The sequence below is a fragment of the Sus scrofa genome, chromosome 7 (genome assembly GCF_054392235.1).
Source record: "Sus scrofa isolate SSC_HxYL_T2T_F1_AM1 chromosome 7, Sscrofa_HxYL_maternal_Yorkshire_Landrace_v2.0, whole genome shotgun sequence".
In the NCBI taxonomy this organism is placed as follows: Eukaryota; Metazoa; Chordata; class Mammalia; order Artiodactyla; family Suidae; genus Sus; species Sus scrofa.
In genome coordinates, this window is record NC_139389.1 from 40,445,335 (window position 1) to 40,469,708 (window position 24,374).

General features: G+C 51.3%; 1 protein-coding gene and 1 long non-coding RNA gene across 9 annotated transcripts; one reads left to right on the top strand and one right to left on the bottom strand.

Moving 5' to 3' along the window:
* Positions 1-1,409: 1,409 nt before the first annotated feature.
* On the bottom strand, positions 1,410-9,507 carry LOC110261511 (uncharacterized). Its single transcript, XR_014810058.1, has 4 exons — positions 9,268-9,507; positions 6,443-6,533; positions 5,174-5,255; positions 1,410-1,688 (listed from the first exon to the last, which is right to left on the bottom strand). It is a non-coding gene; the product is annotated as an uncharacterized LOC110261511 (long non-coding RNA).
* MAPK13 (mitogen-activated protein kinase 13) lies at positions 3,876-12,645 on the top strand. Of its 8 annotated transcripts, none has more exons than XM_021098635.2 (13): positions 3,876-4,076; positions 4,478-4,538; positions 4,806-4,935; positions 6,088-6,146; positions 9,477-9,585; positions 9,762-9,791; positions 10,169-10,216; positions 10,342-10,456; positions 10,622-10,693; positions 11,412-11,491; positions 11,756-11,834; positions 11,917-12,093; positions 12,312-12,645. In XM_021098635.2, the coding sequence occupies exons 3-13, from the start codon at positions 4,906-4,908 to the stop codon at positions 12,392-12,394; spliced, it is 882 nt and encodes a 293-aa protein (XP_020954294.1). In that variant the 5' UTR covers positions 3,876-4,076; positions 4,478-4,538; positions 4,806-4,905; the 3' UTR covers positions 12,395-12,645. The 8 variants fall into 8 exon arrangements, 7 of the variants coding, with proteins under 7 accessions (XP_020954294.1, XP_084824085.1, XP_020954293.1 ...); XM_084967959.1 differs by having other exon boundaries at positions 9,502-9,585; XM_084967962.1 differs by having other exon boundaries at positions 3,903-4,047.
* Positions 12,646-24,374: the final 11,729 nt, after the last annotated feature.

Sequence of the window (24,374 nt, forward strand, 5' to 3'; positions counted from 1 at the left end):
CCACAAGCATGACCAAACACCCCCATCTGAAAGCTACTCTGCGTGAAGACAGCTGCCCTCTCCCCATTCTCGCTGGCCCTCCTTCCGGGCAAGATTTACTAAGATACCTAATCACAGAATCATCTCCACTAAATGCACAACAAAGTCCAGCTTCCTTATACCTTCCACCAAATCACCGAACCTTGCAAACCTTACACTAGGTCCTTTCAATACCCTCTTCCTGAGATGTCTCCCCACATGCCTGTTCTCCCTCGGTGCCAAGAGTGACAAACCCAGCTTGCTCACCCACAGCTGTGTCTGGGGCTCTTTGGCTGGAGGCACCAACAGTCCCTGCCTCACTGGGCTGTTGGTAGTCTGCACCGGGGATAACGCAGCCCCAGGACTCTTCAAATATACTTGTCATGCTGGAGTTCCCGTCGTAGCTCAGCGTTAATGAACCGACTAGTATCCATGAGGACGCGGGTTCCATCCCAGGCCCCACTCGGTGGGTTAAGGATCTGGCGTTGCTGTGGCTGTGATGTAGGCTGGCAGCTGCAGCTCCAGCTCCAATTCGACCCCTAGCCTGGGAACTTCCATATGCCAAGGGTGTAGCCCTAAAAAGACAATATATATGTATACACTTGTCATGCTTTAATATCATGTCCCTCTTATTGGGAGGACACTGAACTCAGAGAGGGGAAGGTATTTTGCCCAGGATCACACGGCCAGTAGTTCAGAGGCAGGACGGGAATTAGGGTCTCCTTCCCAGCTTGGTTTCCTAACCCCCCACCTGGATGGTAAGAGGGCAGAAACCAAGGCAATGACATTGTGCCAGTGTCTGGGAGCAGAAGAGCAGGGGGGCCTTGGAGCTCAAAGAGGAGAGAGCCCCAGGGATGTTCCCGGTGACCCCAACCTCTTCCACTTCCATTCATGACTTCCCAGCCAGGACCGTCCAAGGTACATCTCTCCAAGGCTGTCTTACTGCAGAGTAAACACAGGTATGGCTGAGGAGGCCAGAGATGGGGGTCACTGTCATAGAGTCTGAGGCCTGAGTCACTTCCTGACCATTGCTTAAGAGGCATCTGGAGCCATAGCCTGAGTGGCCAGCTCATGCCCTTGCAGGATTGCACCCACTTGGGCAATGAGCGCTTCCCTGGTATTCCTCACCTCTCTGAGCTCACCTCTTCATGCTTAGGCAGACACACAACGCAGAGGCTCATGGCCGGTCCCTGCCCTGGAGAACAGGATCCTCAAACCAGAAGGAAACTTGAGTCTCCTGGACAACTCTCTCTTGCCTGTGCCCAGCCCTCGACTCTGGCTTTCGGGATCCTGCCCAAACTTCAGAGTCAGAGAGGCTTCCACCGGCACTACTGTTGCCGAAATCTTGGCCACCTCTGTTCCTGATGACAAAGAGAAACACAGAGACAGAGTTGGAAGAAACAGAAAAAGTAGCTTTCATGGCCAGACAAAGAGGGGAACACAGCAGGCTAGTGCCTCAAGGACTTGGGACCCCCGTTGGAGGGGATAGTGAGGAGTCTTACAGTGTTTGAGGAGCAGGGTGTGATCAGCTTGGGGACATTTCCCTGATGGGTGGGTGAGGAGGTCACTGGGAATCGGCGTCATGAACCTTCTGGTTCCAACTGGTCTGGGGTCTGCATGCATGTGGGCAGCATCCAGTTGATTTCCTCCACCTGGTGGGGCTTCAGCACCTGCCAAACAGCGCCAAGCACACGGCTCAGAATATTATCTATAGTCTTTGAAGAACTGAAGGTCCTTGACTTTGTTGAGGCTAAGTTATTATTACTGTTTTCCTTTTTCTCTGTATTTTCTTACTTTTCTGATTAAATTTGTTCTTTGAGTAAAGTTTTTCTGTAAATAAAAAGACAGGTGGAGGACATGAGTGGAGGTCAACTCTGGGGAGGCCTCCCAGGGTCCTGCTCGGTTACAGTACCAACCCCAAAGGTCCAAAACTCCACACTCGATATCTTAGCCAAAAGGCCAAGAAGCGATCAAGGGTCTGAACCTCCTGCAGCCCTTCCAGGCTCATAGTCCCTACCCTTTTCTCTCCCAGGGTCTCAGGGCTGGAGGAGGGAGTGGAAGGGGGAGAGGTTAGAGAATGTGTCAGATCCCCAGGGTGGGATGAACGAGGGAGATGTGGTTTGATCAGTAGACATGTCCTTATGATGGATGAGGCAAATGATTTGAAACACGCCAATCTCCTTTAAGGAGCAATGCCTCTCAACCCAGAAATGCTGCATAACCTCGGAACCTTGAATTCGGTGGTCCTAGCATCTTCAACCCAGCTCTGGCCCTTACCAGCTGTGTGACCTAGGGCAAGTGACTTAACCATTCTATACCTCAGGTTCCTCATCTCTAAAATGAGGATAATAGTACTGACTCATAGACCTCTTACCAGGATTAAGGGAGCTGTGTATGTAAAACACTTAGAATAATGACTGGTACATGGCAAGCCCAAGTGTTCATTAAGTAAGTATTTCTTTCATTTCTAATGGGCTGACTCTTCCATTCATTCGCCACATAGTTTTTGATATCCTACTAGGTGCTGGATATGAATAAGACAGTGTCCCTGCCTGCAATGCCCGATGGGCATTTCCGTGGGGTTCAAGCACCCCTCCCCCACACCCCCAGTGGTCTTCCAGGACTGCACAGGAAGGGCTTGGCACAGGGTTTGGGTTCTGAAGACTTCCTAGGGAGGGCCCCCAGCTTTCTGTAGGCCACAAGCTAGTTCCTTTCCTTCTTCTCTCCTGTTGACAAAGTGAAGCAAGTGGTCCCCACCCTTTCCGCAACCCCAGGCCAGCAGGGGGTCAGACAAGCCAGGCCAGGCAACTGGATTTCTTGTGGCCATTTTCTGCCCCGACCCTGTTCCTCAGAGACCTCTGTGATTTAATTTGAGCACAGAATCTTCCTCGGGCTGCACAAGCCATCAGACACAGGTGGCAGAAGACCCTGACTTGTCATTGCCCTCTCATGGAATTAGAAGGCCAGCAAAAACCCCATTCAAAACAGGAAATTTGAACCTAGACTAGATAGTTGGTATTACAGAATTAGTTAATTAACTTTAGGTGTAAAAAAGGATATTGTGGTTGTGCTTTTAAAATAATCCTTATCTTTAGAGACACGAAAATATTTGTGGGTGAAATGATATACTGCCTGGTTTTGCTTCAGAATGATGGAGTGGGTGGGTGTATGTAGAGGAAACAAAACTGACCAAGAGTTGACATTGTTGAAGCTGGGACTGAGGTCAGGCAGGGTCGTTAAAACCTCTCTATCACAGTGCAGTCCCGGGATCCCCTGAGCCTAGGAGGTGGTTAGAAATGCAGAATCTTGGCTTCTTTCCCGACCTTCTGAATCAGAATCTGTACTTAATAACACGTCAGGGGATCCATGTGCACATTCAAATGTGAGAAGCACTGAGCTATTATCTACCTCTGTATATGTTTGAAACTTTCCATACTTCCATAGTCAAAGTTGTGGAGTTTGGTTTTATTTTCCAAAATGGTTTCCAAAATCTCTGGGAGATCTTCCTACAGAGTCCCGCGCTTGAGGGAGCCAGGAAGCCCTGTCCTCCCGCCCTCTTGCCCAGGGAGCCCCTGGGTCGCTCGGGCCCCCGGCCCCCGGCCCAGCTCATGGAGGAGGAAAGCACCCCTTCCTGCAGGGCAGCGCACCTGCCGCTCCTGGCTGCTCTGTGCCGGGGCCCCGCCCACCACTCCCGGGCTGGCGGAAATCTGGGGCTCCGCGCGCGAGCCGTCGGGCAGGCCTGGGCGGGGCAGCGGCGCACCTGGGCGAGCCGGCAGGTGGGCCGCGCGGCCCGGGCCCCCGCCCTCGCGGGGGAGGAGCAGGCGGCGCGGGGAGGGCACGGCGGGGACCGCGGGCGGGGTGGGGGGGACCGGTGCTGAGAGCCTGGCGGGCGGCGATCGCAGCCACCGCGCTGGAGGCCGCGAAGATTGAGTGCCCGGGATGAGCCTCACCCGGAAAAGGGGTTTCTACAAGCAGGACGTCAACAAGACCGCCTGGGAGCTGCCCAAGACCTACGTGTCCCTGACGAACGTAGGCAGCGGGGCCTACGGTGCAGTGTGGTGAGACCCCCGGGCCTGCGCGCCCGCGGAGGGGCGCGGGAGGCGTCTGGGGCCTCGGGACGAAACGCCGGCGGGCGCCCGGGCACCCGGACGCCGGTGGAATCTCCGGATGAGCCGGGGCCCAGCCAGTGCCCTCTTCCCGGACCCGCCTCCGCTGTCCCCTGTCCTGCTGAGCTCTCGAGGCTGGGCGCCTACCAGCTTGATAGAGGACCCCAAGGCCCAAAGCCCTGCGGGCTTGGAAGTCCTTGGCGGGTGCTTTTCTAGGCTGAACCCCAGGAGAAGGCGGCCGGCTGGGCTGCGAAGCCGGGAAGGAGCGGGAAGCCTCAGGCGCCATCTCACTTTAATCACCGGCTTGGCAGGGGTCTCTGTGGGTTGAACTAGGACTGGATCTGTTTCTTCAGGACTTGAACCTTACCCGGGACCCCAGAGTTCATGCGGGCGAATCCCCATTGTTACAAACGGGTACACTGAGGCCCAAACAAGAAGGGACTTGCCAAGTTGCTCTGGGTCCTGTTGGCATTCACCTGTGTCTGAACCCTTGCTGCACACCTCTCAGATTCTGCCCGCTCCCTCTCCATCTTCCACCTCCCACCCCACTGTGCTCTCAGCTGCCCCCTCACAGTCCAGGAGGTGGGGCTTCACCACCACCCCAGCCTAGACTGCTGACTGGGAGAGGCTGGGGTGAGTCCGAGGAAGCCGCTGCCTGCTGACCTGCCTGTGCCTCCACAGCTCAGCCATTGACAAGCGGTCGGGGGAGAAGGTGGCCATCAAGAAGCTGAGCCGGCCCTTCCAGTCTGAGATCTTTGCCAAGCGCGCCTACCGGGAGCTGATGCTGCTGAAACACATGCAGCATGAGAACGTAGGCTGGGCTGGGGGGCTGCCTGGGGAAGACAGAGGGGAGGGGGTCCCAGAGACCTGGCTAGGCCCCTCCACGTGTGGGGAGAAGGCCCTGGAGGGTGCGGGGAGCAAAGGAAGAATTTCCTGGCTCCTCTGACCCTTGATTCTCACCTAATAATTAAAACCGGGTGCCAGGACCCACCCTGCCTACTTCCCAGAAAGGGTGCAAGGAGAATTTCTGGCAGTGGAGCAGAACGAACCTTGTGAGGTGCTCCTTGTAGTTGTTCTAGATCGAAGAGCTGGTGCCCAGAATCCTCCTTAATGTTGTTTCCACATGTGACCCTGATAATAATAATAACAACAATAAGGGATACTCATCGGGGACTTACTATGTGCCCAGCGCAGTTCTAGGAACTCTACATGCAACTAACTTGTTTAATCCTCACACTATCACATAAATACCATTACTCCCAAGTACAGATGGGGAAACTGAGGCACAGACTCAAGGATTATATGGTTAATCAATGGCAGAGCTGGGATTTGACCCAGGCAGCCTGGCTCCAGGCCCTAATCTGTAGGCTGTCCTGTCCGATTGAAAGAGCCAGGAAAAGTAGTGACTCAGTGCTGGGCCTGCTGCAGGATACCTAGAATGGAAGGCAAACATTTAAAATAATGATTTCAAAATACTGTGCACATTTAAAGCCCCAGGCCTCTTCAGCAAACCCTCCCCCATGGCCTCCAGCCAGGGTAAGCTTGCCCCCAGACCCAAACCACCCTTCAGCAGGCATGGCTGGATGTGGTGAGAGACCCAAGGTCAGGGGCAGGGAGCCTGCTGGCTGCAAGGCCCCCTCTCTCTTCTCCCCTTGAGTCCTTTTACCATTCATGGGTCCCTGCTTACACTGAGAGTGGGTTTGTGCTGCTTGTCCCGAACAGCAGACTTGGGGTCAGTGAGGCAAGAAGGTCCACCTCCCCTTCTCCCCGGCTTGACTCCATCACTGTGCCCTACAGACTCTCCCGTCGCCCCTTTGACTGCCTCCAAGAAGGTGGGGAACCTGCCTCCTGCTGGAGATGGTGTTTTAGGAAAGGGCAGATGGTCCCGGACAGGGCTAGAGCCCCAGGAGGTAGCAGAGGGCTGCAGGGGCTGCCTAGCCCTCACTGGTAACCTTCTTCCCAGGTCATCGGGCTCCTGGATGTCTTCACCCCAGCCTCTTCCCTGCGTAACTTCCACGACTTGTGAGTAGGGCCTTGCCGGGTTCCCGTACATTTGCAAGCCCAGAAGGGGAGGGACCAGACTCTCTCTTCTGGGTAGGGAGGGGCTTCCTGTCCCAGGAGTCCCTGGGCCTTTGGGCTATAGAGAGGTTCTTTCAGCCAAGGGTGGAGAGAAAGGCAGGTAGGGAGAAGTGGGAGGGAGGGGCTTTGTAGGCTGCTTGCCTGACACAGAGCCATCTGCTAATCAGATGGCTTTGCTCTACCCAGTTTAACACCACAGAGACACCAGGGCAGTGTCCACAGGATTCAAATCAACCTACCTTGCCATTTCCTGGGGACACAGATGTGGGTCTGGACCTTGGGGCTTTTCCTAGCATGAAGTGAGGATCAGGAAGCCTTGGCCACCTCTGGCTGATGGACAAAGAATGAGAAAATTTAGTTGCTCAGAGTTCCCCTGGTGGCTTAGTGGGTTAAGAACCTGACTAGGATCCATGACGCTGCAGGTTCAATCCCTGGCTTTGCTCAGCGGGTTAAGGATCCAGCATTGCCGTGAGCTCTGGTATAGGTCGCAAATGAGCCTTGGATCCAGTGCTGCTGTGGTTGTGGGGTAGGCTGGCAGGTACAGCTCTTATTTGACCCCTAGCCTGGGAATCTCCATATGCTGCGAGTGTGGCCCTAAAAAGACAGAAGGGAGGAAGGAAGGGAATTTTGTTGTTCAGTGCACAGCTTTGCCAATGTGTGCCTGGTCTAAAATTTAGGAACTTTAGGAAGGTGAATTTTTTGGTCAATCCTATTTCAATTGCAGCTGCAGGTTTCTTTGTGAGGATGCTTTTATTTTCAATTTAATGAAGTGATTTTGAATGGAAGTTTTTCCTAGCTGCTGGGCTTTGCATTGGGAATTGAAAATGGACCGGCCCCTTGGGGGTGGCGGTGGTGAATATTGGCTGTGGTGGTCAGTGCCCAGGTCTGGGAAGAGCGCTGGCAACTGCAAGTTGCCTCAGCAGGCTCTACAGAGGAGTCAACTTGAACTCAGTCCAGATGGGTGAGCATACATTTGCCCTGAGGCAGCAGGGGTTGAGGCAACCCAGGCTGAAGGAACTGCACCAGCAAAGGTCCCCGATGCATGACAGACACTGGACCCTTTGGGCAATATTGAGTTCAGTGTGGCTAGTGGAGGCCAGCGGCTGGTTTGTTTAGGCCAAGTCCTGACTTGATCCCACAGGCAGCCTCAGGTCCGAGGGAGTTTGGAGCAGGGAAGTGATGTGGTCAGACCAGGGTTGGGGGAGGGGCTCTGGTGGCAGCTAGAAAAGAGCTGGGAGCAGCTCTGGGAGGCTGAAAAGGTCAAGGCCCAGCCCTTGATCTAAATAGAAGTGACGGATCCGAGAGCAGACGTGAGACCCACTGGGAGGCACAACTGTCAGGATGCTGTGTCCCTTGGGATGCAGTGGCTGGGCAAAGTGGCAGGGGTCAGGGGATGCCGGGTCCTGTGTGAAATACAAGGTTGAGGAATAGATCTTGGGAGAGAGATAAGGAGCTCCATTTTTTTTTCTTTTTCTTTAGGGCCGCACCCATGGCATGTGGAAGTTCCCAGGCTAGAGGTCGAATCAGAGCTGTAGCTGCCTGCCTATGCCACAGCCACAGCAACACCAGATCCTAGCTGTCTGTGTCCTACACCACAGCTCACAGCAAAGCCCGATCCTTAACCCAGTGAACAAGGCCAGGGGTCGAACCCGTATCCCGTGGATACTAGTTGGGTTTGTTACTGATAAATCACAATGGGAACTCCATTTTGGACACCTCATTTTTGAAAGGCCCATGAACATTCAAGTGTTTAATCAGCAGCTGCAAATAAATCTGGACCTTAGGAAGGTCTGGGCCAGGGATGTGGATTTAGGCCGGAATAACCGCCTGTGGATGGCAGCCAAAGCCCAGGGACTGGCTAGTGCAGAACCTGAAGAGATACTGCTGGAGTTCCTGTCGTGGCTCAGTGATTAATGAATCCGACTAGGAACCATGAGGTTGCGGGTGAGATCCCTGACCTTTCTCAGTGGGTTAAGGATCCAGCATTGCTGTGAGCTGCAGTGCAGGTTGCAGACGTGGCTTGGATCCCATGTTGCTGTGGCTCTGGTGTAGGCCGGTGGCTACAGCTCCGATTAGACCCCTAGCCTGGAAACTTCCATATGCCGCAAGAGCAGCCCTAGAAAAGGTAAAAAGACAAAAAAAAAAAAAAAAAAAAAAGAGAGAGAGAGAGATACTGCTGATGAAGATGTCAGCATTAAAGGCACAGGAGGCCAAGCAGGTGGAGAGCTGAGAGAGCCTGCTCAGTGGTAGGAGCGGCAGAGAATCTTGAAAGAGTGTCAGACTTTGCTGGGGTTTCAATAGAAAGAAAGGGAGCCATGGCTGTGTGTGCTGGACTGTCACTGGTGACCTTGGTTCCAGCAGTGCTGGCTGTGGGGCAGAAGCAGATGCCAGGTCCTCAGGGAACCGGAAGTGAAGGCAGTGGGGTCAAGAGGTGAGGACTACTCTCTCTAGAAGTTTGATGGGGGAGGGAGAGAGAGAAGGGATGGTTACTTGTAGAAACAAGGTCAGGGGAAGGTGGTTGTAGCACAGGGAGATTTGAGCAAGTTCATCAGCTGAGAATCACGTAGAGGTGACACTCAAGGTGGGAGGGGCCTGTGCCTGGAGCGGTCTGGTCCTGGAGCGGGTGTGATCAAGGTGGAAGAAGGCTCCAAAAGTCATAGGCTCCTGGAGATGGCCTCTGCATCCTTTTCTTTTCTCTTTTTAAATTCCTTTTATGATCTTCATCCCTTTTTGTTCTGGACTTCGCTGTTACTTTGTTGCATAATAATTGCATTTTGCTGACCTGGACCTGTTTTGCAATCCCACTAAGAAGGTGCCTTGGCTGGGCTACCTCCTTCCTTCTTCACTCTCCTGGAAACTGTTTTATTGTTTCCTTCTTGGATGGAGAACTTTTTGGATGTTTGAGGAGCCATCTTAGCAGGGCATGAACCTCTGGGGGAGAAAATATTTGTACAGAAGCAGAAGGAAATACTGGCAGATGTTTCTAACTCACAGCCAGGCTTTCTGTGGGGTGTGGAGGGGTACCTTTGGGGTTTCTCTGAGCAGCTCCCGATGAAGTACTTACCCTGAGGTCTGCCAGCTGGGTGGCCCCCTGGCCCAGGCTGGGATCCAGGAGGCCCCCTGCACAGGGGTCTGGTGGGCTGTGGTGGGGCTGGTTCACACAGAGGTCATTTCTAAGGCCCCTGTTCTGCCCCAGCTCCTCGCCCCTCCTCTGAGCTCATGCCTGGGCTGGGTGGGCCTGGGGACTGTTCAAGAAGCCCTCATGCCTTTCAGCTACCTGGTGATGCCCTTCATGCAGACAGACCTGCAGAAGATCATGGGGATGGAGTTCAGTGAGGACAAGATCCAGTACCTGGTGTATCAGATGCTCAAGGGTCTAAAGGTGGGTGGGAGCCTGTAAGATGGCAGAGGAGGGGGGCTTGCTGTTGAGACCTGGGGTTTGGGGAGGCTGGGAGAGCCGCTGTGACAGGGCAGATGAGAGCTCTGAGCCAGCCTGAAACACCTGGTGGGAAAGCTGGGCACTGGACTCACCCTTCTCTCTCTGTCTCCCCGACACAGTACATCCACTCCGCTGGGGTGGTCCACAGGGTGAGTGCTTTCCCTGCTGTCTCAGAGGCCCCACCCACTGGGGGGGGGCGGTTCTCCTGTTGGGGGGATGAGGGGAGGTGGAAGGAGCAGGGAATGTGGATTTTTCAGACCCAGCCTTGGCCTGGGAATTGCTGTGTTCTGGAGAACTTTCTAGGAAAATGTTGCAAGTACTGAGCTGAGTGTTTTAGGCTCCAATAGTCAGGCACGTTTTTGAGCTGAATGGCCCCGGAGGACACCTAGTCCAATCCTCATTCTGCACAGGGAATCAGCACCCAGAGAGGGGAAGGGGCCTGGCCGAGGGCGCATGCTGGGTGGCAGCCAAGTGGGGACAGCTTCCATCTCTGCCTCTGCCCAGTGCTTGCTCTCTCCCCATCTAGGACCTGAAGCCAGGCAACCTCGCTGTGAATGAGGACTGCGAGCTGAAGGTGAGTGGACCCAGGCAGGGTCAGCCTGGGGTTTGGGTGGGCCCCTCACTCCCGGGAGCCCCCAGAAGCTGCCCCGAGAGGCTCTTCACCTCAGCAAGCTCCTTTTTCCCATGTGCCCGAGTTAGATCTTGGATTTTGGGCTGGCTCGGCCTGCAGATGCAGAGATGACTGGCTACGTGGTGACCCGCTGGTACCGGGCCCCTGAGGTGATCCTCAGCTGGATGCACTACAACCAGACTGGTCAGTGGTCAGATGCCCAGGGCGAGGAGCAGGGGGCGGCAGGGGGGTGTGTGTGTGGTATCTTCGCTGGCAGCTGCCCCAAGTCATCCAGGTAACTGTGGGGTGACTCACTGCTGGGTCCTGGTCAGCCAGTCCAGGTGACACTTCCTCTCCCGCCCTCTGCAGTGGACATCTGGTCTGTGGGCTGTATCATGGCAGAGATGCTAACTGGGAAAACTCTATTCAAGGGGAAAGACTGTATCCTTTGCTGGAAAAGCCAAACTCCATTTAGCAGACACTTTATTATTTAAACCTCTCCTTTGTGGAACAATTTCAAAATGCAGAGAAGCAGAGTTCCCTTTGTGGCTCAGTGGGTTAAGGATCTGGTGTTGCTGTGAGCTGCAGTGTAGGTCTCAGACAGGGCTCAGATCCTGTGTTGCTGTGGCTGTGGTGTAGACCGGCAGTTACAGCTCCGATTCAACTCGTAGCCTGGGAATTTCCACATGCCTCAGGTATGGCTATTTAAAAAAAAAAGAAAATGCAGAGAAGCAAAATGATGAAAACTAGTCACCTGTCATTCCACCACATGCAGGAAACACTTGGCATTTTGGCACCATGCACACACAAAATAAGCTCCTGTGTGTGCTGTGCAGGGACTAGGAGAAGATGTGGGGTCTGTGCTGCGAAACTCAGAGTGGGAGGGGAGACGATGACAAAGGAATGGGTGGGGTGAGGCTGGGAAGGTGACCCATGCAGGAGCATTTGTGGGGAGGGACCTTTAACCCAGCATGGCGAGCGAGCAGCCTTCCAGAGACCTGAGCCCAGAAGTAGAACCTCCCCTCCTGAAGCAGGGGGAGGCGAGCTCCTGGAGCTTGGATGGTCCACGCTTTGGGGTGGGCTTGATAGAGGCGTGGTGGGGAGGGTGGCTTCAGACCCGCCCCCAGGGCATGAGGCTGAGCCTTAACCTGCTGCCAAGACCTGGACCAACTGACCCAGATCCTGAAGGTGACCGGGGTGCCAGGCACCGAGTTTGTGCAGAAGCTGAAAGACAAAGCAGTGAGTGGCAGAGGGGCCCAGGCGGGCCGGGGCTGTGCGCGGGGCTGACTAGGATCAGGTGAGCCGCAGGCCTTTGTGGAAGTAGGCTCACCTGGGCCTCCCCTCTGCCCTGGCAAGGGCTCTGGCCTTTACCTCCCCTTGGATTCTGACCTGAGCCTTCAGCCCTGTGCGGGGGCTTTTCTGGGGGTCCCTGCTCCATACTCCATGGCCTGAGCCCTGAGGAGCTGCCAGCTGGGGATTACTCAGGGCTTTTCTGTCTTCCAGGCCAAATCCTACATCCAGTCCCTGCCACAGAGCCCTAAGAAGGATTTCTCTCAGCTCTTCCCGCGTGCCAGCCCCCAGGGTGAGTCTTGGGGCCCAAGGGCCATCTCAGCAGGCGGGCTCTCCCCGGCCTGGGCTGCAAGGCTCACACTCCATTGCTGCAGCTACAGACCTGCTGGAGAAGATGCTAGAACTGGACGTGGACAAGCGCCTGACAGCCTCGCAGGCGCTCACCCACCCCTTCTTTGAACCCTTCCGGGACCCCGAGGAGGAGACAGAGGCCCAGCAGCCACTTGATGATTCCTTAGAGCATGAGAAACTCACAGTGGATGAATGGAAGCGTAAGAGCGGGGGCCTCAGGCCCCTTCCCCCCTCTGCCTCCTTGGCTCCAACACCCTCCTGGAGACTCCCCTCCTCTGAGCAGGCATCGCCTCCTGCATGCACTTCTTTCTCCCTGAGCTGGGCTGACTTCCTGCTCCACGCTGTGTCTGCTGGGGAGGTTGTTTCTCTCTTGCCCCCAGCATGCCCTACCCACCTTGAACTGCCCTGCCTTTCTCAGAGCACATCTACAAGGAGATTGCGAACTTCAGCCCCATTGCCCGGAAGGACTCGAGGCGCCGGAGCGGCATGAAGTTGCAGTGACCTGTCGAGCCCCACCCTCAGCTGAGCCCAGGAACCACCACATGGCACCACCTGCCAGCCGCTGCCCCTGGGACCCCTATTTATTTGTCACTACTAGTGTTTCCACGTGGACTGCAGCCTTCCAAGTGGAGGAGAGAGGGCTGTTGTCCTGGTGTAGGAAACAGGCCTCATAGATACAGAGAGTGGTTGGTTGGGAGAAAACGGCTCTGATCATAACTGGCCTCATTAAAGCACCCTTCTGGAGAACTGCCTATGTGAGGGGTCCTGCCCTTCTTGGGGCTGAGGGGTGGGCCGAACCAGGGCAGGGGGCTAGGGCAATGCTGATGTATGAGTGTGCTAGGGTTGCATCATAAATTACCACGAACTGGGTGGCTTAAAATAATAGAGGTTTATTCTCACAGTTCTGGAGGTTAGACATCTGAAATCAAGGAGTTCCTGTTGTGGTTCAGTAGGTTATGAACCCGACTGATATCCATGAGGATGTAGGTTCGATCCCTGGCCTTGCTTAGTGGGTTAAGGATCTGGCATTGCTGTGAGCTATGGTGTAGGTTGCAGAGGTGGCTTGGATCTGGGGTTGCTGTGGCTGTGGTGCAGCCCGGCAGCTGCAGCTCCAATTTGACCCCTGGCCTGGGAATCTACAGATGCTGCAGATGCGGCCTTAAAAAAAAAAGGTGTCTGAAGTCAAGGTGTTGGCAGGGCCATGTTCCCTCTGAATGTTCTAGGTTAGAATCCCTCCTGGCCTGTTTTTAGATTCTGGTGGCTCTTGGAGTCTCTGGTGCTCTTAGGCTACAGCTGCTTCCCCCGCCTCTGCCTCTGCCTCTGTCTTTGCACGGCCTTCTCCCCCGTGTGTATCAGTCTTGGGAAGGTCTTACAAGAACATCACTGAATTTAGGACCCACTCTAATCCAGTCTGGTCTTAATCCTTACTAATTACATCTGCAAATATCTTTTTTTTTTAGGGCCACACCCATGGCATATGGAAATTTCCAGGCTAGGGGTGGAATCAGAGCTACAGCCACCAGCCTACACCAGAGCATAGCAGTACAGGATCCAAGCTGCATCTGTGACCTACGCCACAGCTCACAGCAATGCCAGATCCTTAGCCCACTGAGCGAAACCAGGGATCAAAGCCGAATCCTCATGAATCCTAGTCGAGTTCGTTAACCACTGAGACATGAAGGGAACTCATTTTCAAATAAAGTCATGTTCTGAGGTTCTGGATGGCCGTGAACTTGGGGGGGTACACTATTCAACACAGTACAGTTGGCCATGAGGGAGGGGCACCCTCCCAGAGCCCCTTTATTGTGGAGCCAAACATGTCTGGCTGCTAAATTAGGGGAGTTACAGAGCACTGCAGCTGGTGAGACGCTGCGTGCAGGTTATTTTGGGTGAGTGATCAGCAATCAGGATAGGAAACGACAGCAGGCTTGGTGACTGGGAGCTGCAGAAAGCAAAATGGGCTTTTTCCAGAAAAAACGGTCTTGCTCCTTTCCCTTTTGGGGAATTGAACATCTCTCCTGAGCTTTAACCTGATGACAGATCGGATTTTTCTGTTTAGGTTTCGAAACTTTGGTGGAACAAATTCCCAAGAGCAAGGAGTCAGGCAGGAGATTAGTCCAGTGGATCCTGCTGCCCTGGGCAGGGTGGGTCTCAAACATCCCTATGCACCAGAGCCTGGTTTAAATGCAGATTCCTGGGGAGTTCCCACTGTGGCGCAGGGGATTAATGATCCAGCTTATCTCTGTGAAGGTGCTGGTCCAATCCCAGGCCCAGTGCAGTGGGTTAAGGTGTTGCTGCAGCTGTGGCATAAGTTGCAGCTCTGGCTGGGATTTGATCCCTGGCCCAGGAACTTCCATAGGCTGTGGGTGGGATTCCTAGGCTCTACCCGTGGGATTCTAATTTAACAAATCTGGGGTTGAGACCCTAGAGCATTTGAATGAGGACACCCCCTCACACAAACCCAAGCCTGGTGATTCTGATGACTGTCAAACAACATTTAGAGAAACATTTGATTTCACTACCACTTAATTTGTCAAAAGGCCTAAATTAGAAACTTTGATGGGAGACTGAGGGGCTTTAGATGAGTTTCACACTCTCATTCTAGAGAAGTTAAAAGCGAGGCTCCATCAGGGCATTTTTAGAGCAGTGACACTATTCTGAATGACGTAATGGTGGATACATGACATCATGCATTTGTCACAACCAATGGAGCTGTATAACACAAAGAATGAACCCTCAAGTAAGCTGTGGACTTTTCTTTCTCCCTTCCTTCCTCCCTCCCTTCCTTCCTTCCTTCTTTCTTTCTGCCTTAGAGCCATACCCACAGCATATGGAGGTTCCCAGGCTAGGGGTCCAATCAGAGCTGTGGCCACCAGCCTACGCCACAGCCACAGCAATGCAGAATCTGAGCCGCATCTGCGACCTGCACTGCAGCTCACTGCAACGCCGGATCCTTAACCCACTGAGGGAGGCCAGGGATCGAACTGGAGTCCTCATGGATGCTAGCCAGGTTTGTTAACTGCTGAGCCACGATGGGAACTCCTGGACTTTTTTTTAATAATGTACTGATATTGGTTCATCAATTGTAACAAATGTACCACATTAATGTGAGATGTTAATATTTAATATTAGGGGAACCCTTGGATGGAGGTGGGAGGGAGAGAGTGTATGGAGCCCTCCGTACTTTGAGCAGCACTTTTCTGTAAATCTAAACCTGCTCTAAAAAATAATGTCTGTTTAAAAAAAGAAGAGGGAATTCCTGTTGTGGCTCAGTGAGTTAAGAACCTGACTAGTATCCATGAGGATGCAGGTTTGATCCCTGGCCTGGGAACTTCCATGTGCTTCTTTCAGAGCCTTGGCGGAAAAGGCCCACCCTTTCTCCTTTCTCCTCCCTAGAGAAAATCCCCCTATCCCTCAGGACTTTGCCTCAGGCTTCTCTCCAGGAAGTCACTCCCCTGTCACACTTCTCTGCCCCAGGGGACAGTGTGTATGGTTCTGCCTCCCCTCCCCCCTGCCCACCTCTAGTGCCTACTTGAAACAAACATCTACAAATGAAAGATGTCCTGGGGTCCTGAGGTCATTTCTCTGCCTGGATCAGACCAGCTTGGTATCCAGGGCAGCAGAGAACCCAGCAGGAAGCAGAGCCTTAGAGCTGTTCCCCTGAAAATCTCAGGCTCTCACACTCCCAGGTCCCTCAGCATCCTCCAGCCCTTCCCTCCCCCAGAATTAAACAACTATGTGCCACCTCAGCTCCTTCCCTACAATTATCTCACCAGAGGGAGGTGAAGGTGCTGAGCTGTGTGAAGGGGTTTGGTGGGTCTGACCTTACCCTGTGCGCACCTGGTGGGGAGGAGGCTGGTGGGGGCGGAGAGGCTGAGCTTGGGGATCCAGGCGCAGTTACTCTCACAGCTGGTCTACAGAACCTCAGGCAGGTCTTTTGCCCCAGCCCTTAGTGGATAAGGGGGTTCTCTGCTTTGCCCTGTGGCCAGTGGGGCAACTCAAAAGGTCTTGACAGGAGTTCCCGTTGTGGCTCAGCGCTAACAAACCCGACTAGTGTCCACGAGGATGCAGGTTTGATCCCTGGCCTTGCTCAGTGGGTTAAGCATCTGACATTGCTGTGGCTGTGCTGCAGGTTGGCAGCTGCAGCTCTGATTCAACCGCTAGCCTGAGAACTTCCATGTGCTGCAGGTGTGGTCCTAAAAAGACAAAAACAAAAAAACAAAAAAACAAAAAACCTGACAGAGACAAAGAAGCCACTCAGGGGACTGGAGAGAGGTCAGTAGCAGCATTTGTTACTGGATTCCCTCCTTTGTGAAATGGAGGGTGTGTGTGCACGAAGGCACAGCTCCTCTCCTGAAGCAGCTGGGGCCTGTCACTGGGGTCTGGCCATTTGTGTCACCTGGGGCAGGGCTAGCCTGGCATGAAATGGGGGTGGCACTGCTCCCATGGAGGGGAGCACATGTGAAGGCAGAGACGGGGGACCTGCCCCCGCCAAGGGAGAGTGGTGTGTGTGGATGCGTGGTGCCTGCAAGGCTGGAGGCTTGTTTGAAGAGGGCTTGGCTCAACTTTGCCCTGGCACATGGAAATGGCTTTTGTTCTCCAGGAGGGTGTGGGTCACTCTCTCCTCCAGTCCCTGAGCTGAGCTCCAACCACAGCCGGGGAGAGAGGAACCTCTTCCTGCCTCTTCTGACCACACTTGGATGTTGTGTCCTTAAACTGCGCTAAAACGACTCCCTGAGAACCAGAGCTGAGGGAGATCCCACTGTGGCTCAGCAAGTTAAGAACCCAGCTAGTATCCATGAGGATGCAGGTTCAATCCCTGGCCTCAATCAGTGGGTTAAGGATCTGGTGTTGCCATGAGCTGCGGTATAGGTGGGAGACAAGGCTTGGGTCTGACGTTGCTGTGGCTGTGATGTAGGCCAGCAGCTGCAACTCAATTTAACCCCTAGCCTGGGAACATATGCTGCAGCCTTAAAAATAAATAAACAAGAACCAGAGCTGAGTGCTCCCTTCCCTTTATTCCATAGTGAACTTAGGGCTCTGCCGTCATTCTCCCTAAACCCCCTGTGACTTAGGGCAAGAGGCTGGTGACTTTTCTCCTTTTCTGAAATGGGCAGCAGAGGCCCAAGGCCACTCCATTAAGCTAAAGATCTTAGTGAGTTGTCACTGTCATTCATGCCTCCCCCACCCCCCATCCCAAGATTTCTGGGGGCAGGGGCCACACCTGGTGGGATCTGACCTGGTTCCCCCTGCAAGAGCCTGTGCTCAGCTGGGTGGCTGCCCTCACTCTGGGCCAGAGTATCAACAGACCCTCCAGTCTGTCTGGGGGCCCCTGACCTTCTTTGTGCTGTGAATCCCTTCCCAAAATATTTTCATACTCATAAAGTAAAATACACAGGGTCGCAAAGGAAGCTAGTTGTGTTGAAACACAGTTGTGAAAATATTTAAGTGTGTGATATTGTAACACACGGGTTTATTAACACATTAAATAACAAGATCGAGGGGCGAGCCTAATAAACTACTGTAATCTTGAAGTAGAAATGAGTACAAGTAAGGTTTCAAGCTCTCTGTAGCAAGTATAAAGGGAAATGAAAAGCCCTGCTTTCTCCTGACCCTGCTGATGCAACTGTAGTTTGCTGCCTTTATTCATAACTGAGGAAATGAAGGTGAGCGAAAGGAAAAGTTGTAATATTTTCCAATTCAAGTTCATGGACCTTTGAATTCCAGTGCAGAGTCTATGGTGTGTGAACCTCAGTTAAAAACCCTTGTCCCAGATACTAGAATGTGACTTTAGGGATCCTCAGCTGCTTCTTAGCCAACCCCCACTCCGCCAGCTTCGGCACCTGCCCCACCCCCGTAAGAGCACAGAGCCAGGTTGGAAAGCCTAGACCTGCACCTGGACGCCTACAGCGCATGTTACCTACCATTTCCATGCCTCCCAACCTCGATGTCCAGGTAGGAATGGGTCTGACTGGGGCACTTTGCTGGGGGATTTGCCGAGGCCTCTATATCTAGTTTTCCACTAGGTGGACCCCTCCCATCCCCACCGGACAGGGTTCCCTCTAAACAGTTTTACTGATGAAGATGTCTGGGCCCCTATTTACCACCACACAGTGTGGCAATAGCAATGTCCCCGCCTATTGCGATCACTGTGGGCTTTTCTCTCCTGCATTACTATCCCTCTTCCCGCAACCACCACAGGCACAAAAGCAGCCGAGCCTTTTCTTTCTTCCTTCCCCTTTTTTTTTTTTTTCTTTTTAGGCCTGCACCTGCAGCATATGAAAGTTTCCAGGCTAAGAGTCGAATTGGAGCTGCAGATGCCGGCCTACACCACAGCCACAGCAACACCAGATCTGAGCCACATCTGTGACCTACACCACAGCTCGTGATCCTTAACCCACTGAGCAAGGCCAGGGATTGAACAGGCATCCTCAAGGATACTTGCTGGGCGTGTGACCTGCTGAGCCACAACGGGAACTCCCTAACTATTCTTTTTAATTATTTTCTCTGCCACATCCTCTTCCCTCCTTGATCACCCCATCTTCCTGACATCTTGACCTCCTCCTCTCAACAGCAGTTTTTGCCACTCACCTGGTCTCCTTCATGTTAAATCTCCCCTCAGAAGTCCTCAAGAGATCTAATCGCAGTCACTCACACCACAGCTGACACGGTACACTTGCCACTCTGGTGTCTGCAGCTTCTCGTGCAGGGTCTGGGAGGCAGCAGAGAGTGGAGTTGAGAACTGGGCTTTGCATCTGAAAAGACCTGGGGTTGAGAGAGAAGGGGGATGGGTTTAAGGAATTGGCTCATGTGACTGGGTGGGGCATGGTTAGCAAGTCTAAGATCTGTAGGGCAGGCTAGCAAGCTGGAAATTTGGGCAGAACCCTTTTTTTTTTTTTTCTTTCATTTTAGGGCCACAACCGCAGCAGATGGAAGCTCCCAGGCTTAGGGTCAAATCGGAGCCACAGCTGCCGGCCTACACCACAGCCACAACAATGAGGGATCTGATGCTCACCTGTGACCTACACCACAGCTCACAGCAACGTGGGATCCTTAACTCACTGTGTGAGGCCAGGGGTCAAACCTGCATCCTCATGGCTACTAGTCGGATTCGTCTTGCCTAGTTGTGACACAATGGGAACTCCAGAATTTCTATATATATTATAGCCTTTTTTGGGGGGCTGCACCTGTAGCTTGGAGAAGTTCCCAGGTCAGGGATCAAACTTGCACTATAGGAGTTCTTGTTGTGGCTCAGTGGTAACCTGACTGGTTCCATGAGGACATGGGTTCAATCCCTGGCCTCGTTCAGTGGGTTAATAAGGATCTGGCATTGCTGTGAGCTGTGGTGTGGGTTACAGAGGTGGCTTGGATCTGGAGTTGCTGTGGCTGTGGTGTAGACCAGCAGATACAGCTCCAATTCAACCCCTAGCCTGGGAACTTCCATATGCTACAGGTACAGCCCTAAAAAGACAAAAACAAACAAAAACCCACACCATAGCTGTAACCAGAGATATAGCAATGACAACACCAGATCCTTGACCTACTGAGCTATGAGGGAACTCCCCATATTAGAGTCTTGAGGCAGATTCTTTCTTCTCTAAGAAACCTCGTGAGTTCCCTCCATGGCTCAGTGGTTAACTAACCTGACTAGTCATGAGGATGGAGTTTGATCCCAGGCCCTGCTCAGTTGGTTAAGGATCCAGCGTTGTCATGAGCTGTGGTGGTATAGGTCCCAGACACAGCTCAGATCCCAAGTTGCTGTGGCTGTGATGTAGGCCGGCAGCTGCATCTGATTCAACCCCTAGCCTGGGAATTTCCATATGCTGTAGGTGCATCCCTAAGAAGCAAAAAAAAAAAAAAAAAAAGAAAAGAAAAGAAAAAGAAAGAGAGAAAAAAGAAACCTCAGTGTGTGCTGGTAAGCCCTTCGACTGATTGAATAAGGTCCACCTACACTATGGAGGGCAATCGACTTTAAGTCAACCGATTCTAAGTATTAATCACATCTACGAAATTTCTTTCCAGCATCATCTAGACTAGTGTTTAATAATATAACTCGGACACAAAGCCTAGCCAAGTTGACACATACGATTAACCATCACACCATGTGTTTGGGGGCAGGGGGTTTAGTCCTCTGGCCTTCATTTTTCTTTCTCTAAAATGGAATAATAGAAGGCCTGCCTCTCAGGACTGGTGAGGGGTACGTGCACACAGAGTGCACAGTAAGGTTAGTTATTGTACCAGGAGGTGCTCAAAACCACATGTGGACGATGACAATCCTCTTGGCAAACATGGCCATGGCCACTGCTCTCAGGCTGCTGGCTGAGGCACCGTGCATCACACACGCCCAATGGCAGGGCTCAGAGCCACATGTGGACGATGACAATCCTCTTGGCAAACATGGCCATGGCCACTGCTCTCAGGCTGCTGGCTGAGGCACCGTGCATCACACACGCCCAATGGCAGGGCTCAGAGCCTTTCGTTCACGTGAAGAGTCCCCAAGAAATGAACCATCCCCCTCTTTTTTAGGGAGAGAGAAAAAGTTTCTCCACTGGGTTTCTTCATCTTTGAGACAGTGGAGGGCTGGAAGCAATACGTCAGAAAGAATTAGATTTCACTTCTTCAGCAGCCATTTCACATTTTGGGAGAATTGCATATTCATGTCGGTAAACAGCCAAGGAGGAACCAGATGACAGCTCAGTTTTCCTGGAAATCAGGAAATCAATCAAGCTGCCAAAATGAGATGACTGCATTGTGAAATACTGCTAACATTCCAGAAAGTTGTTTTAAGTAAGAGGAATTTTTTGAAATGGAAATTCTCTGCTTCTCCCATCCTCCCTCCCTCTTCTCCTCCTTCCCCCCTCCCTCCCTTCCTTTCTTCAAGGCAGTTTTAGCCACTGTTCCATTGCTTCTTTTAATACGTTCAGCCTGGGCATGAGTTTTTGAAAATAGGTGAGATGAGACATGGTCTCTCTGAGACCTTTCATTGTTCCGACTAATTGGCACCCCGCTCAGATTGTCCAGGAGTCTGCTTGCTTTTGTCCACACCTCTCCCTTCTATTTCCCATTCTTTTTTTTTTTTTTTTTTTTTTTTTTTTAACAGTGAAACCACGACTTCACCTCCCTCCTTCAGAATCAGGAATAAAATGACTCCCCCCAAATCTTCTCTGTGTCCAGTGTCAAGCTGTACCTTAAAATTTGTTTATTTAAGTATATAAAATAAACTTGGGGTTGAATCGGAGCTGCAGCTGCCGGCATACACCAAGCTGCAGCAACACCAGATCCAAGCCTCGTCTGTGACCTAGGCAGCCAAAGCTCAGGGCAATGGTGGATCCTTAACCACTGAGTGAGGGGCCAGGGATCGAACCCGCATCCCCATGGATACTAGTGGGGTTCTTAATCCACTGAGCCACAACAGGAACTCCCTAAAATAAACTTTTTAGGATAGTTTTAGATTTATAGAAAAGCTGCAAAGAGAATACAGGGAGTTTCCATGTACTCCACACCCAGTTTCCCTATTATTAGTATCTTATGTTAGTATGGCACATTTGTCACAACTAATAATATTGATAAATTATTATTAACTAAAATACATATTTTCAGATTTTCTCAGTTTTTACCAATTCTTTGCTACTCCAGGACCCCATCCCAGATGCCATATGTCTTCTTAGGCTCCTCTTGGCTGTGACAGTTTCTCAGACTTTGTTTTCAGTAACTTGAACAACTTTGAAGAATATTGGTCAGGCATTTTGTAAAATGTCTCTCAGTTGGGATTTGTCTGATGTTTTCTCAGGATTAGACTGGGATAATGGGATTGGAGGACCAAGACCACTGGGGTAAAATGCCATTCTCATCACATTATATCAAGAGTATATAGGGGTTCTCTAGTGGTGCAGTGGGTTAAGGATCCAGTGCTGTCACTGCTTTGGCTGGAGTCACTAATAAGGCACGGGTTCAAACCCTGGATTGGGAACTTCCACAGGGCACAGGCATGGCCAAAAAAAGAAAGAACAAGAACATTAAAAAAAAAGAATAGGGAGATCCCATTGTGGCTCAGGGGTCACGAACCTGACTAGCATCCATGAGGACAGAGGTTCGATCCCTGGCCCCACTCAGTGGGTTAAGGATCAATCAGTGTTGGTATGAGCTGGGGTGTAGGTTGAAGAAGAAATGGCATGGCTGTGGCTGTGGCTGTGGCAGACAGCTAGAGTTCTGATCTGACCCCTAGCCTGGGAACTACCATATGCCCCAGCTGAGGCCCTGGAAAAAAAAAAAAAAAGAGTACAGCATGTCAAAAGGATTTATCACTGTCAGCGTTAACCTCAATTACCTAAGTAAGGTTGTATTTGCCAGATTTCTCCTATTAAGTTACTTCCTTCCCCTTTTCATCCTATGCTTTTGGAAGCAAGTCACTAAGCACAGCCCACACTTAAGGAAGGGAGTATCTACAAAAAGCATCTTTAGTTCTCCTGCATTGGAGATATATTTAACAATTTATATTAGAGTAGACTCATGAATATTTACTTTATACTTTGGGTTATAATTTGACAAATAACATAATAAAACAATAATAATAAATAATAAAATCTTTACCTTTTGACTTAATCTGTAGGTTTTCTTCCTCTTGTGTGGCTTGAGCCCATATCCCTGAAGGGACCTGGAGGTGCTGCCCACAGCCAAGAGAGTCCATTCATCAGTCTTGCAAACACATAGGGTCCTAGATTCAGTGGGAAACAGCTTTCATGTCTCCTATTTATTTATTTATTTATTTATTTTTATTTTTATTTTTTTTGCTATTTCTTGGTCTTGGGCCGCTCCCACGGCATATGGAGATTCCCAGGCTAGGGGTCCAATCGGAGCTGTAGCCACCAGCCTACACCAGAGCCACAGCAACGCGGGATCCGAGCCGCGTCTGCAACCTACACCATAGCTCACGGCAATGCCGGATCGTTAACCCACTGAGCAAGGGCAGGGATCAAACCCGCAACCTCATGGTTCCTAGTCAGACTCGTTAACCACTCAGCCACGACGGGAACTCCCATGTCTCCTATTTAGATGCTGGTCAATCCAAAGTCTGCTTTAGACAAACATCCTGAAGGCCCTTCCCTCTCTTGTCTGTCTTCTTCCTTGTTAATCCTCTCAGTCTTTTCCATCCCTATGCCCACCTACTCCTGGTAAGGAATCAGGGGGACCTTCATTCTATTTGCATAAAATAATAAAGCTAAACACAACAAATAACATTCATAGGTGTTATCACTATCCTCTAGTTACATGTTTCCTAGGTGCACTATTTGGGGGATTTTACATATATTATTTCTAATTCTCACACGAAAAACAAGGTCACTGTTATTCCCATTTTACAGATGTGGAAGCTGGGACTCTGAGAGTCTAAAAACTTCAACCAAGATTTTCCTCCTACTGTACAGTCTGCTCCCTCTCAGTAGTCTCCTTCTTCCTCTTCTCATCCACCTTCTATGTGACCACGGGCAAACCACTTCCTTCTGAGTCTCAATGTCTTGTCTGCTGCAGATGCTGTCGGATATATTCAATAAGATGCATGGAAAGTCTTCCACAAAGGGTTCAGTAAATAGCATCTGTTATTACTGTTAATTTCATGAGGATTAAATCAATTTTTAAAAACTTTTTCTATTCCTTTTTTTTTTTTTTTTGGCTGCAGCTGCAGGATGTTTTGAACCCCAGTAGTGACCTCTGCCACAGCTGTGGAAATGCTGGATCCTTAGCCCACCACGCCACTTCGGGAATTCCTTTATTCTTCTATTCTTGTTTCCCCTTTCTATTTATGCTCATCTCTTAATGGTCTCATCTATTATCATGGCTGTAAATACCATCTGTAGGTCAGTGAATACCAAATACATACATCTACCTTGGATCTTTTCTTTAAATTTCAGACAAGTCAACATCCTCACTGGAGTGTTTTGAAACAAAAGTTGGAGGTTCTGCTTCCAGGAGTGGTGGAGTAGCCTATATTGTATTATAACAATTATGGACTCTGGACAAAATAAAAGAATACAATTATTTGAAGGAACTGAAGAGAATACCAGCAAGAGGAAACTGGAGGGGAGTCAACCATGGTCAGAAGGGAGGTGCCGTGGATAAGATTTGTGATCATAAGGATTTTGTCTGAAGGTACTATCCGGAACACCTAGCACAGGATGGCCAGAATTCAAGCATAAAGTTGCTAGTCTTACTGGTTTGACAAGTCAGAGAATCAAGTTTATTTTATTTTATTTTGTTTTGGCTGCATCCACGGCATACAGAAGTTCCCAGAGCAGGGATCTGAATCTGTGCCATAGCAGTAACCAGAGCCACAGCAGTGACAACGCCAGATCCCTAACCCTCTGAACCACTAGGAAACTCTAGATAATCAAGTTTAGAAGAAACCACAGAGGCTTCTTAAAAATGCATATAAAATCTGATCAAATCCTTGGCTGACTCCTGACCTGTGCATGTGCAGAGACTACCA

Coding starts and splice junctions, on each gene's coding strand:
- MAPK13 (XM_021098634.2), top strand. CDS start 3,958: ATGAGCCTCACCCGGAAAAGGGGTTTCTACAAGCAGGACGTCAACAAG. Junction 4,936..6,087: donor AACACATGCAGCATGAGAAC/GTAGGCTGGGCT, acceptor CCTTCTTCCCAG/GTCATCGGGCTCCTGGATGT. Junction 11,492..11,755: donor AGAAGCTGAAAGACAAAGCA/GTGAGTGGCAGA, acceptor TCTGTCTTCCAG/GCCAAATCCTACATCCAGTC.